Consider the following 14076-nt stretch of genomic DNA (forward strand, 5'->3'; position numbering starts at 1 on the left):
GCCATATGGCTTCATGTTGTATGGGATTCAGCTAAGCCTGATCTGAATATAAATTTGCATCCCATAGATGAGCATTTTAGTGAGGTTGTTTTTGAGAGTAGGTACTCCATTTCACTTGAGTTTTTCAAGAAGCATTAGATTAGTTGACTTCTTTCCCCTGGAAGTGGGTAAGTCAGAATATGGCACATTGCAGACTAATGCCTGAGATGGAAGAGAGAGTGTTTCTCCCTGAGCTAATGGGGCTTTCCTAAGCCTTAGCTTAATCTTTGTGTCCTCAGCACACAGCAGTTACTTTTTAAGCATGTTAAGTGCCAGAATAGATTTGGGCTAAGGCTGGGACAACACTTGGTTCTAGTGTAGTGTTTAAGAGGCCTCCTCTCAGACCTTGCAGGTATAGGATTGCCACCATTAACAACTAAAATAGGAAGAGAAACAGGTATTAATCAGTATGTGAGTTACGGTATGTCAGTGGCCACATTTCAAATGCTCACAGTCTACATGTGTCCGTGGTTATAATATAACCACTGCAAGGAAGCCTGTTTAGCAAGACCGTTAAAACCCTCTTGCTGATCGTGATGCTGTGAACTGCTGGACCTCAGTGAGGACAGGCTGATTGGGAAGAAAGAGCTTCTCCATCATGTGAGTGGTCTAAAGCAAAGAAACAGGTTCTCCATCACGTCAATGGTCTAAAGCAGCAGCAAAAGGTTTTGGCCATTTTTTCTTAGGTCTTTGAGCCAACTGTTGAATAAAGACTGGGTACCAGGGAGGTGACAGTAACGAGTGTAGACAACCTAGTTCAGATATTTTGTATAAGTCAGTGACATGGGCTTATTCTGTAATACCAGAAAATGGAGTAGAAAATTTGGGGGAGGGCATCCTTTAAAAGAGTATGTTATGGATGTAGTGGTAAGCTTTTAACCCCAGCACTCAAGAGGCAGAATCAAGCACAGATCTTTGAGTTTAAGGATAGCTTAGTCTACAGAGTGAATTCCAGGAGAGCCAGGGCTATGCAGAAGAACCCATCTCAAGAACAAACATTTGGAACCAAGGGAACTATCTATCTATGTATGTGATAGCAACGACCGATCAGAGAATCACGTCCGCTTTACTGTCTTTGGATTTGGAGGTAGCACGTGGGAGCAGGGGAAAGAGCTCTGTTCCATCCACGCTGTTCCACGTGTAGCTCACTTTAGGCCTCATTAGATACACATACATGAAATCTGATGTTTCCAACATTGTCAAGTTTATGTAGCATCTGCCTTTATCTGGGTTTTAATCCATGTTGAAACTGTTACTGACAAGCTTTTAGAGGAGAGAAGAAAAGTCTTACTGTTTTGTTTTTTTTTTTTTTTTCCTCATAGTATCCAACAAATGGCTGCATGAACGTGGACAGGAATTTCGAAGGCCGTGCACCCTGTCAGAATTGGAATGACAGACAGGCTCCCCTCGCTCCTGATGTCCTCTAACATGCCTGGCACAATTGCTGATTAGAACTTTCTGAAGTTTACAGCTGACTAACACTCCATGATTCATTCGGTCATGAACTTCATCCCGTGTTTTGTCCGTGGACAATCACTTATTTTGTGGGGGTTTTTGTTTTTTAATTAACACTCAATCACCACATTATGTAAAATTTTACAGTTCAGTTATCACAGGGTACAGGACATTTAAAATGAGGAATCCTAATTGTTGTTTAAGAGCATTTTGGTTAGATTAAAAAAAAAAAAAAAAAAAAACCAAACCATCCAGTTGTAGATTTTCCACATCTCAGTAGATGGTGGGCCAAGAGAGGCTGTGCATGGGGTACAGATGCTTACACCCCCGCTCATCCTTGGCTGGGTTGCTGAGCACTGGTAATCAACTAGGAGCCTAGTCTGGGTCCTAAGGGGCTCGCCTCCATCTATTATTCCACATTCATATTTCTTACTATTTAAAGAAACCATATTTTTACCAAATCCCCCTCCTCACCAGTGGTGAATTCAGCTGGTTAGAGAAAATTCCTTTGTTGAAAAAGTCCTGCATGGCAGACCTGGCCTCACAATTCAAATGCTCAGACTTGGGCTTTTTCTTAAGTGACTGACGGTGTCCAGAGACTTGCTGTTCCATGTGCCAACATGCTGCCTTGTGTCCTGCCGCAGCAGCTGGTGATGGTGGCGTTCCGATTCAGTACTGTGCCTTAGAAGACTCGGAGTTAACATAGACAGGTCCTTGTCATGACGAGTGAGGGAGTGGATTCTTAAAAAGAAAGCTGTTTTATAAAAAGCCAAAATGTGTTTTTCTTTTAAAATCTGAAACGTGTTATAACAGTGACCTATTTATGATCTTAAATCTTTTTTAAAAAAATGTTTCTGTGTGGTATTTTTCATGTTTAAATTCAAGTATAAGATAACAGTGCTCACAGGTTAATATACATTACTCCTTTACTACATAGAGTTTAGATTTAATATTTGTGGTTAGACATTTATTCAATCAAAACATGGTTCCTTGGGGTAGAGCATGCCTCACCCCCTCCAGACTCTGTGAAACACTAACAAAAAGTGTACTTCTTCAGAGACGGTCATGCTTTGATTGTGAGTTGTTAAAATAATGAAACTTACTCTTGCTTTTATTCAAAAGCCTGAGTGTGGTCTTGATATGTGTGAGGGAATTCTTCATTCACACAGGGCTCTAATTCTTTTTTTTTTTTTTTTTTCTTAATTCTCTGGGAAAGTAGGTATTAAAGTGAACTGTTCCAATCATAAAGATTTTAGCCCTCCCCCCCCCCAAAGTTCAGCACTTTAAACTGACTTTGCAGCCAAAGATACTTTAAAAAATAATAAACAGTCTGGGCATGGTGGCCCACATCTTTGCTCCCAGCACTTGGGAGGCAGAGGCAAAAGGATCTCTGAGTTCAAAGACAGCCTAGTCTACACAGTAAGTTCTAGGTCAGCCAGAGCTACGTAGAGAGATCTTGTCTCAAAACCAGACCAGCAAGTCTTAGGCTGGTGGTGTAACTCAGACATAGAGCAACATGTGTGAGCCCTGGGTTCCATTCCGCTACTAAAACCCCATACCAGTTAACATGGAAGCAACAAATTCTGCAAGGAAAATGGGGATTCAAGGCCAGAAAATAGTTCAGTCACAATGTGTTAGCAACTAGATTATAAATTAGGAAGATAATGTATAAATTTAAAAGCAAATTATGTATCTTATATAGGAACTTAATCTATGTATCAGCCTGCCTCTGCCTCCTGAGTTCTGAACATCTGGCATAGAGAAAGGTACCTTGTCATGGGTGCAGTTTGCAGTCTCAGGGAACTACAGTGGCTGGTCCCCAGTCAGAAAGCCACAGGGTTTGTGAGGGGAAGGGGGAAAGTTGTTGAAACCAGGCAAGGCCTGTAAACACATGAGGAGACACTCGACCTCACTGAAGTCAGCAGTGTTAACATAGGCAAATAATGTGTGTTGTCTAGGATGTGTGAAAACTGCCACAACTTGACTTCCTATCAGAAGTTAACATCCTGAAATTCTGGTTCTGGGTATGAAATGAAGGCAGAGAGTTGAAATGTTTCCACCCAGGCTCCTAACAGGAGTATTGTAATCACCATGAAGTGGAGGCCACTTAAGTACAGAACTGGATGAGTGGGGACAAGGTCACGTTAGAAAAATACTCACGTAGCCGGGCGGTGGTGGCGCATGCCTTTAATCCCAGCACTCGGGAGGCAGAGCCAGGCGGATCTCTGTGAGTTTGAGGCCAGCCTGGTCTACAGAGTGAGTTCCAGGACAGGCACCAAAACCACACAGAGAAACCCTGTCTCGAAAAACCAAAATCAAAAAAAAAAAAGAAAGAAAGAAAAAGACTCACGCGCTCAGCTTGGTGAAGTCAGTCACACAAATGCTCTTCTCTACTTCATGAGATACCCCAAGTAATCAAATGCAAAAGAAGTAGGTGCTTGCCTGGGTGGAGAAGAGACACTTGGGAGTTAGTACTTAATGGGTATGTTGCACAACAATATGCACTTAATATAATCTAAATAGACTCTTTGATTTTACACATTTTGTATGTATGAGTGTTTTCCCTGCATGAATATATGTACCACGTGTGAGCTTGGTGCCCTTTGAAATCAGAAGAGGCCATCCAATCCCTTAGAACTAGTTATGGTTGGTTGGTAACCATCATGTAGGTGCTGGAATTGAACTCTGGTCCTCTGTAAGAGCAGCAAGTAGTGCTCTTAAACCTGTGAGCCAAGCCATGTCTCCAGCCCCTAAATACACTCTTAAAAATAAACATGCCAGAGGCATATATAGCTCAGTGGTTGAGCGTGCCCAAGGTCCTGAGTTCAATCCTCAGTTAGCTCCAAAAGAAGAGAAAAAAAAAATCAGTATCAGTTTTAAAAACTTGACAATTTAAACAATTACATTCCAACCAACTCTTTATAAGCCCTCCAAATTGAAAGCAAGAGCATCTGAATTTATGGCAGCATTAGTTACATTGGCCAAAGGTGGAAGCAACCCCCTTGAGGATGTATCTGCAATTGAAGGGATGAGCAAAAGTAAAAATTAAGATAGGCTTAAAAATTAACCTGGAGGGTTGGGGACTTAGCTCAGTGGTAGAGCACTTGCCTAGCAAGTGCAAGGCCCTGGGTTCGATCCTCAGCTCAAAAATAAATAAATAAATAAATAAATAAATAAATAAATAAATAAATAAATAAATAAATAAATAAATAAAATTAACCTGTAGTCAGAACTCCGGAGAACTGACAAACATTGAGAATTAGCAGAATCCCAAAACAAGACTAAAGGATGAGAACAGGCAGGCATGCTGCTGCACACCTTTAGTCCCAACACTCAAGGCAGAGACGTGGCAGATACCAGACTGTGAAGCCAGCCCAGTCTCCATAGTGAGATTTTGCTTCACATAATCACTCAAGACAACTCTTGAAAAAAAATTGTTTAACACTACATATGGTTTAGAAAGATACTATATGTCTGAGAACAGAGTCAGAGTGGCCAACGTGAATACACTTGTGAATTTACCAGATCTTAGACAGTGAAAACTGGACGTATAAGCGAACTGCGTGACCTAGAAAAGAGGCAATTAGAGTGTAAGGCGTTGGCCGCAACTCTTGCATAGAACAAGAATATACTTAGTATGGGCTGGGGTGATGGCTCAAGCCTGGAGTTTGGGGCCCCAGAACCCACGTGATGTCAGGTGGGCATGGCAGTCCTCTTATAAGATGGAGATGGAATTTCCAGAACAGTCCAGCCATCAGAACTGCTGAGTCCCAGACCCCTGTCATAACATAAAGCCACCTCGGACCACACTTTACACCAGTCTCTGGCCTCCACATGTGCACAGCTGGGCATCTGCACCATCACATGTGAGTTGTGCCTAAACAACCCACAAAGGGATCTACATCCACTCGGCACATAGACAAATCTGTTGATACAGGATCGGACATGACAAATCCTTTTTCCAAGGAGTCTGCTAGAAGACAAGCTGTGACCTCTAGACGTTGTGGACTAGATTCCAAAGACAGTGGGTATCTATCAGATCTGTGGGTACAGCAGTGTTCACAAAGGATGGTATAGCACTTAGCGTTTTGTGATTTGGGGTGGTGAGAGGTGGGTTTTTTGTTTGATTTTGGTTTTGTTCTAGACAGGGTTTCTTTGTGTAGCCCAGGCTGGCCTTGAGCTAGAACATCTGCCTGCCTCTGCCTCCCTGGTGCTGGGATTAAAGGTATATGCCACCAAAGAATGTTTTTCGGCATGCAGTTGAGGCCAGCCTGAAACCCCCCTGGCCCCAGAGCTGAGATTGTGGGCCTGTGCCATCAGGCTCAGCTGCTGTTTATGAGTTTTAAATCTGTCCTTAGTGTTGTGTCATAGTAGCCTGATAAACTACAGAGGACACCCAAAGTTAGTGGAATAGGAATAGCTTAGAAGAGAGCTGTTAGAAGAACCATGTTTTCTACCCTACAGAACCAGACAGGATTTTTACTGTACAGTCAGTATAACAAGTGAGAGAAGTTGAAGTCACCACGAAGTTGTGTGCGATTCCATGTTTGAAATGTCCAGACCAAGCCAATGTATACAGAGAAAAAACGGAGGTGGGGGAATGTAACATGAGTTCTAAATGGTCTTGTAATAAAAACCTGGAGCCAGATATTGGGGTAAATACTGAAAGATCAGAGTCAAAGGAAGAAGCCACAGCCCCTTCTCACCTCGCCAACTCCACAAATCCTCTGACTAAATGCCGCTGAGTCCTCAGCGGAAAGGAGTCTGAACTCCGCCCAGCCATTTCACTTTCTATCTCAACCTTCTCAGTGCTGGGATTGATGACCTGTGTGCTTCCCAAATACTGGGAGCAAAGGCATGAGATCCAATGTGTTGAGATTAAAGGTGTGCTCCACCACTGCCTGGTTGTTTCTCCCTTGGACTGGATTAATCTTGTGTAGTCTAGAGTGGCCTTGAACTCACAGAGATCCAGACGGATCTCTGCCTCTGCCTCCAGAGTGCTAGGATTAAAGGTGTGTGCCACCAATGCCTGACCTCTATATTTAACTCTCTGGCTGGCTCTGTCTTCTGATCTTCAGGCAAATTTTATTAGAGTACAGCAAAATATCACCATTGTGTGTGTTGGGGGGGGGGATTAGAGGCCCATAGCAGAGGGATTGAGTTCTCTTCAGCTGGTAATGAAAACATTTCTAAGTTGTGCGAACCAGGGGTGGTGGAGCTAGGAGGATCAGAAATTCAAAGTTGTCCTCTGCTCCATGGTGAGATCAAGGCTAGCCTGGAACATGAGACCCTGCCTCAAAAAACAATAAATGTTGGGTGAGAATGTTTTAAGTTGTGATGACTGTGCAATGCTATGACTAAGCCATTGAGTTAAAACTAAAGTTTTTAATAACTATATAAAACATACACTTCAAGTTAGTGCGTTGCATGATATGAAATATATATCTCAAAGCTGTTTTTTAAATCTTTTTTTTGGTTTTTTCCAGACAGGGTTTCTCTGCATAGCTTTGCACCTTTCCTGGAGCTCACTTGGTAGCCCAGGCTGGCCTCGAACTCACAGAGATCCGCCTGGCTCTGTCTCCCGAGTGCTGGGATTAAAGGCATGCGCCACCACCGCCCGGCTAAATCTTTTTTTTTTTTTATTCTGAAGAGGGCACCAGATGTTGTTACAGATGGTTGTGAGCCACCATGTGGTTGCTGGGAATTGAACTCAGGACCTCTGGAAGAACAGCCAGTGCTCTTAACCGCTGAGCCATCTCTCCAGCCCCAAAGCTGTTTTTAAAAAGCTAGAAAAACATCAAACATAAATGAAACATAAGCTAGGCCAACTATAGAGAAATTTAAAGAAGCCAAAAAACCTTTATTGCTGCAAATGATAAACCTCCAGCTAAGCCAACACAAGCAAAGTGCCAATATCAGGCATGAATGGGCCACAACTACAGATCCTACAGAGCTTAAAAGGGTAATGGTGTATTATTAACATCTTTATGACTAATCAGACAGATTGTGAATTAACAAATTACTAAAATCTCAAGAAAAATTCTGAACATCCCTATTATTGATTTTTTTTTTTAACCAAAAAGCAATGCAGAGTTCTAGATGGCATCACCAAATTTCCCTATAAGGAATACCCCACGCAAATGGCTTCAGAAGATGCATAATTTCCAACTCACTTTAAGAGAAAAAACACTGTGGGGGGGGTGGCACTGGAGAGATGGCTCAGTGGTTAAGAGCATGGGCTGCTCTTCCAGAAGACCTGAGTTCAATTCCCAGCAACCACATGGTGGCTCACAACCATCTATCATGGGATCTGATGCCCTCTTCTGGCATAAATGTATACATGCAGATAGAGCACCATATACATAAAATAAATAAATCTTAAAAAAAAAAAAAAAAAAAAAAAAAAACATTGGCCAAGCGTTGGTGGCACATGCTTTTTAATCCCAGCACTTGGGAGGCAGAGGCAGGAGGATCTCTGAGTTCGAGGCCAGCCTGGTCTACAAAGTGAGCTCCAGAAAAGCCAGGGAGATACAGAAGCGCTGTCTTGAAACCCCCCCCCCCGCCCCCCTCCACACACACAATAAAGATTGTCCCTGATCTCTAACCAGACTAAGGAAGTGTAAGGATGAGTATCTCTGAGGAATGTAGATTAAAAAGTCTTACATTTAACCAACAATGAGTGGAAAATGTGTGTTTAAATGAAAAGCAAAGCTTGCTGAACTATGCTTAATACACTAACCAGTCCTGTTCAACAATTATGTCACGATGTTGGGGCCAGCGTGATGGCTCTGCAGGTAAAGGCACTTGCTGCTAAGCCTGACCACCAGAGTTCAGTCCTAGGAGTTCACAGGGTAGGAAAGAACCGATGCCCACACGTTGTACTCTGACCATTACACATGCTGGGCACATTCAAGTATCCTCTCACACACAGAAATTAGTGCAATAAAAATGGCAAAGTCGAGTTCATCTCAAAAACCTAAGATTGGTTTAATGGTCCAAATTCTACCTGGGTAGATCATCCTATTAGCAGGTTAAAGAAGGGAAAAAGAAATGTGATCATTTCAAAAGATGCAGAGAATTCATATGACAAATTTCAGTATTGCTAATAATTTTTTTTTAAGTGAGCCAGGTGATAACGTGTTTGTGATCCTTGGCTCAGGTAGGAAGCTTGCCCCAAGTTCAAGGCCAGCCTGTGCTCTATAGTAAGTTTCAGACTAGCCAGACCCTGCCTCAAATAAAACACAGATTTCCTGAACCAATGAGTAGCTTTTCAGAAATCTTGCTCTGCCTCACTTCCCAGTAAAAGACTGGATGCTGGGCTGGAGAGATGGCTCAGAGGTTAAGAGCACTGACTGTTCTTCCAGAGGTCCTGAGTTCAATTCCCAGCAACCACATGGTGGTTCACAACCATCTGTAATGAGATCTGGCGCCCTCTTCTGTTTACATGATAAATAAGTAAATCTTTAAAAAAAGAAAAGAAAAAAAAAAAAAAGACTGGATGCTTCTTGCAGTGCGGCAAAGCGTCTGATTTCCCCAGGGGTATTTAGCATTGTGCTGGAGGTCCAGGCAGTAAGGAAGAGGAAAGCTCACACACCCCGGAAAGGAAGCCGCTTCCCCATCAGTGGCATGAGCATGTTGGTAAAACCTCCCAGGGTTCTGCAGAATTCTCCTGCAGACCTTAGGAAGCACGCAGCACACAAACTCTACGTACATAAATGAACAACAAACTGAATTTTTAAAGACAGTGTACGATGGCCTCAAAAGTGGACTTCCAACTAAAATTTGCAAAATACAAATGAGAGCTATATGCTTAAAAATAAGGCTGCTGAGAAATGTTAGAGCAGTGTGTATAGATCAGAAAGGGCCATTTCGAGGGGAGAAAATGCCGTGTCCTGGTGGCTGTACTGAGGGATCTATATTTGTCAGAAACATTTTATAGTGTATTCTGAAAATGTGCATTTCTTTCTATGTAACTTGTCAGTAAGGTTTGGTGTATGTGTGTGCTCTTGCATGTCTGGATTACACATGTGTATTACCACATCAAGCCAATAAAACATTCAAAAACATTAGCAAACAGGTAGGCAGTTCAAGACTTAAATTAAAAATACCAGAAATAACCAGGCATGCCTTAAATCCCAGCACTGGAGGCAGAGACAGGTGGATCTCTCTGAATTTGAGGCTAGCCTGGTCTACATAGTGAGTTCCAGGCCAGCCAGAGCTACATAGTAAGACCCTGCCTTAAAAAAAAGAAAAGAAAAATCAGAAACAAGTATTGTTTGCTCCATGATTCTGTAATGATGATTAAAATATTAAATAGTTTAAATTTAAATATTTGTTAATAAAATCCCTATTAAACAGATTTTATTGTTAGGTAAAGGTATCTGACATTTTTCCCCCAAGAAAAAAACAACTTTAGAACTGGTAGGCAGGAACTACCTGCTTGTTTCAAAGAAAATAAAACTAGAGTCCTACAAACTAACGAGACTCTCAAGTTGCCCAAGGCTGGCCTTGAACTTGCTTTGTAGTGAAGGAGGACCTTAAACTCCTGATCCTGTCTTTATCTCCCAAGTGCTGGGATCACAGTCCTGCCTCACTGCCCAGTGGGAACAGGACCTCCCTAATCAAATGCATGGAGCCTGCCATAACTTCCTGGCAAGTATCACCTTAGGCTGTGAGGTTAATTTTGAAATATCCTACTTCATACCAGGAATAGGGTCAGGACTCAAGACAACACTCCTACTTGGAATGGTTCTGGGCTTTGGTTTGGTTTTTCCCTGGCACTGGGGATTAAATCCAGGACCTCAGACATGTCAAACACACACCTAACCACATCCCAGTCATCAAAAATGGCTCTGGAAGCAATCACAAGTATAAAAAGATACAGGAACATAATTCCAAGGGCTCATTCTGCACTCTCCGATTCTTTTCCAAACAGATTGTAGGAGTTGGCCTAGATTTCACCACACAGATGCCCCTGCGGGCAATGATTTGTACATGGCTTTTGTTCTTTGGGGAAGCCACAAGGTGGTGGCATCTTGATCTCCCAGGACTTCTATAGCCAATTTGTGATGCTGTCCTTAGGATCATAAATACCAAGTGGCGGGTTGGACATTTTACTAGGCAGTACCCAGGCTCAACAGGTCCATAGGTTTTGTGACCTAATCCTGAGTTTTTGTTTTGTTTTCTGTTCTGAAGCAGGTTCTTAGGTATCCCAGGCCATCTTTGAACTTGTTAGTTGTGGAGAATGACCTTGAATTCATGATCCTCTGGCCATTACCTCCCAAGTACTATGATTACAGATGTTTGCTACTATGCCTGGTTTTGTGGGGCCAGTGACTAGTGCATGCTAGGCAAGCATTAAGCTACCTGTCCAGTCGTGGGTTCTCCCCGCCCCCCAGGAGTGGGGGTGAGGTTTGTGAATTTTAGTGCAGTGCCTAAGAGGACCAGAAGAGGGCATCAGATCCCCTGGAGCTGGAGTTAACAGATGCTTGTGAGCAGCCCAATATGGGTGCTAGGAACTGAACTCTGGCCCTCTTGAAGAGTAGCAAGTGCTCTAAACTACTGATCCATCTCCCCAGCTCTTAGTAATTTTCAACTTATCATTATTAATTATTATTATTAATTGTTATTATTTTGCTTATAGAGTTACAAGAAGTTAGCAGTCTTAACCAAGAAAAGTAATAATAACTAGAAGAAAATTAATTTCTCTTTATTTGCATTATCCCATGACTGGGTATATATAGAAAAAAAATTGAGCTACATGCCATAGAAAAGTAATTGTAGGGGCCTGGGGGAGAGCTCCACAGGGCAAATACTTGCTGTACAGGCCTGAGGACCCAAGTTCAGAACCCTTAACACACATCATCTAGGGGGACAGCACCCACCTGTAATCCCTGCGTGGAGGTGGCAAGGACAAGACAAGCCTTCCCAGATCGGTCCTGCCAGGTTGGGTGGCTGCCTCTGACTCAGACAGAAGACAGTTGACTCCGACCTTCACACACATACGCACATCTGTGCACACTCCATGCACATATACCGTACACACATAACCACACCTCCCAGGGGAATCATTGCAGTACTGGGATTAAAAGGTGTTAAGAAAGCTGAGGTAAAATGTTAGGCTGTTCAGAACAAAATGATAATTCCTAGTCTTGGGGGGCCGGTGGTGCTGGGAGAGGTTGAGGATGGAAGGGAGGAGGCTGGTTGCTAAGAGATGCCCGAGATTCAGAATGCCCACAGGCAACGGGAACTGAGAAGTAGAGGGACGTCTGGGCGTAGTGGGGAGGAAGTTAACACAGAGGAGCGAGTTGTAAAGGAAACAATGGAAAAAGTGAGGAAACTCCACTTGGACCTGAGGGGAGAATAGAGTGTACTGAGTAGGGAGGGTGCTTACTTGCCTGCCTGTGTGTACCTGTGAGTATGTGTATCCTCACAGAGTGGAGACAGACAGACTGACAGAGACACACTGATGCTCTGATGGCAGTTCATAAGCTGAGCAAAAATAAAATACAGGGAGATGCGGGGGCGGGGCACTGTAGATGGAGGGGTGCCGAAGGGCAGCCCTCTAATGGTTAAAATCAACCAGTGGGGTGGGGTACACTTGTGGACACTTACTATGTGAGGAGAGCGCTCCTGCAGGGACTGCCTTTCTTTACACTCGCTCGTTTTCTCGCAAATCTTTCAGTAGATCCCCTTTCCCTAAGGTAACTTGAGTTTCTACCATTCACAACCAAGAGCAGTGATTGATGTCCAACCCTAGCATGGCTATTAAATCAGCTCATCTTTGCATTCTCCTCCTCCCAACACCATCTTCTGCTGTCAACTCGAACACTCTAAAACTTCACTCAAGCTGGGCGGTGGTGGTGGCCCACGCCTTTAATCCCAGCACTTGGGAGGCAGAGGCAGGCGGATCTCTGTGAGTTCGAGGCCAGCCTGGGCTACCAAGTGAGTTCCAGGACAGGCACAAAACTACAGAGAAACCCTGTCTCGAAAAACCAAATAAATAAATAAATAAAAATAAAAAAACTTCACTCAAGCAAGGCTGTCATGAGGCAGAATGGAGGAAGAAGGGCAAAGGCCGAAGAAAATGAACGGACCAGACAGTTAACTTTAAGAACAACTATCAAGTACCCCCAGCCCCTGCAGCCCACTGCCTGCTAAGGGCGGGTGTGCCTGTTAGTTGTCCTAGTCCTTTCAGGAAGAGCCAGGAAGTGGGTGTTTTCAGCCTCCTCACTTAACACAGGCAAACACAGGCAAGGTCCTGGCTTTTCTTCAGATGCTCCCAAGATGCAGACTTCCTGCAGTCAGTCCCCATCCCAGCTCCGCTGCCCAGGTCAGTCCTGGCGGCTCGCCTCTCGGTCTGTCCTTGAATGTCACCCACACCGTTTCTAGTGCCCCTTGACACAAAGCTCTCGGATCAAGGAAAATAACTGACAGAGTGATGCCTGTCAGTCAAGTGAGATGTGTTTCTTCAGAGTCGCCACTCCAGGGCCCCAGCTGACTCTCGTTCTGCAGGGAGATGGGGTGATGAGATAGAGAAGGTAAGGATCTGCCTTACAAGGGGGGTGGGGGGGCTGAGTGAAATAGGGCGCAACATTAGGAGGCGGGGTGGGGGTGGGGTCTCAGTTTCAGTTTCCCAGTAGCAGTTCCTAAGGCAGGGGCAGGGTGGAGAGGGGATGGGAGTGTACGAGTAGGGTTCCTTGTAAGGTACCTGAGAGAGAGGGGAAAAAACCCAAATGGTGAGCTACTACAGGGCCTGGCAGGGAGCCTTCCGTTATACTCTAAAAATACTCCGCAGAGGTCTCTCCAGCCCAGGGCAAAGGACCAGGAGATTATACACTCTCTCCCTTTTGATAGTGGCTGCTCCGGGGTAACCGATTCCTAGGCTACTTCCAGCCAGAGGCTGCCAGGCTAACAGAGGAGCTTCAGGTCACTGGAGCCAGCCTGGTTCCAGGATCAGACCTCGGCACAGGAGGGGGTGAGGACGGCCACAGCTGCCGCTCTAGGGGGACCCCTCTCCTCATTGGAGATGCTCAGTGGGGCTGAGGTGGCACCCACCGACCAGGAGCCAGCAGGCTGCAGTATCAGGAACAGGTCTGGGAATGAGGCAGGGCTGGACTGGACTGATAACCTGACCTCAAATCCCTCAGCCTGTTCCCATGCCTCATTGTGCTTCCCCACAAACAGTGGTGACAATATCTACCTTACCCAGCTCTGAGAAATCCACCAGAAGTACAAACAGAACATTTTTAGTGCCAGGCCATGTAGAGACTCAATGTTCAGTAAGTGATGGCCATGATTATTGAACTCCACATGTGAGTGAAGTCCAGCGGAGCCACGGAGAATGGGTCAGGGTTGACCAGACACAGGTAAGCTTTCCAGAAATTGATTCAAGACTAGGTGGGTGGCTGGACTTGTAAGTCGTGGGTAGAATGCTTGCCTAGCATGCAGGAAGCTGTAAGCTCCGTGGATGGTGTGACATGGAGAGATGGTGAGACAGGAGGAATCCAAACCCCTGCAGAATACACTATGCTTCCCCCACCATTCATGACTTCCTGCTAGGACCCATGAAGGCCCATCTCT

General features: G+C 44.3%; 1 protein-coding gene across 2 annotated transcripts in view; it reads left to right on the plus strand.

Annotated features, from left to right (window-relative positions):
* P4ha1 (prolyl 4-hydroxylase subunit alpha 1) overlaps positions 1 to 2615 on the plus strand; it is a 57486-nt gene extending 54871 nt beyond the window's left edge. For both annotated transcript variants that reach the window (XM_028892429.2, XM_028892430.2), the window contains exon 15: positions 1362 to 2615. In XM_028892429.2, coding sequence (XP_028748262.1) covers positions 1362 to 1432 — 71 coding nt within the window. In that variant the 3' untranslated portion in view covers positions 1433 to 2615. The remainder of the gene's footprint in view (positions 1 to 1361) is intronic.
* Positions 2616 to 14076: the final 11461 nt, after the last annotated feature.

This window comes from Peromyscus leucopus, chromosome 16_21 (genome assembly GCF_004664715.2).
Source record: "Peromyscus leucopus breed LL Stock chromosome 16_21, UCI_PerLeu_2.1, whole genome shotgun sequence".
Taxonomy (NCBI): domain Eukaryota; kingdom Metazoa; phylum Chordata; class Mammalia; order Rodentia; family Cricetidae; genus Peromyscus; species Peromyscus leucopus.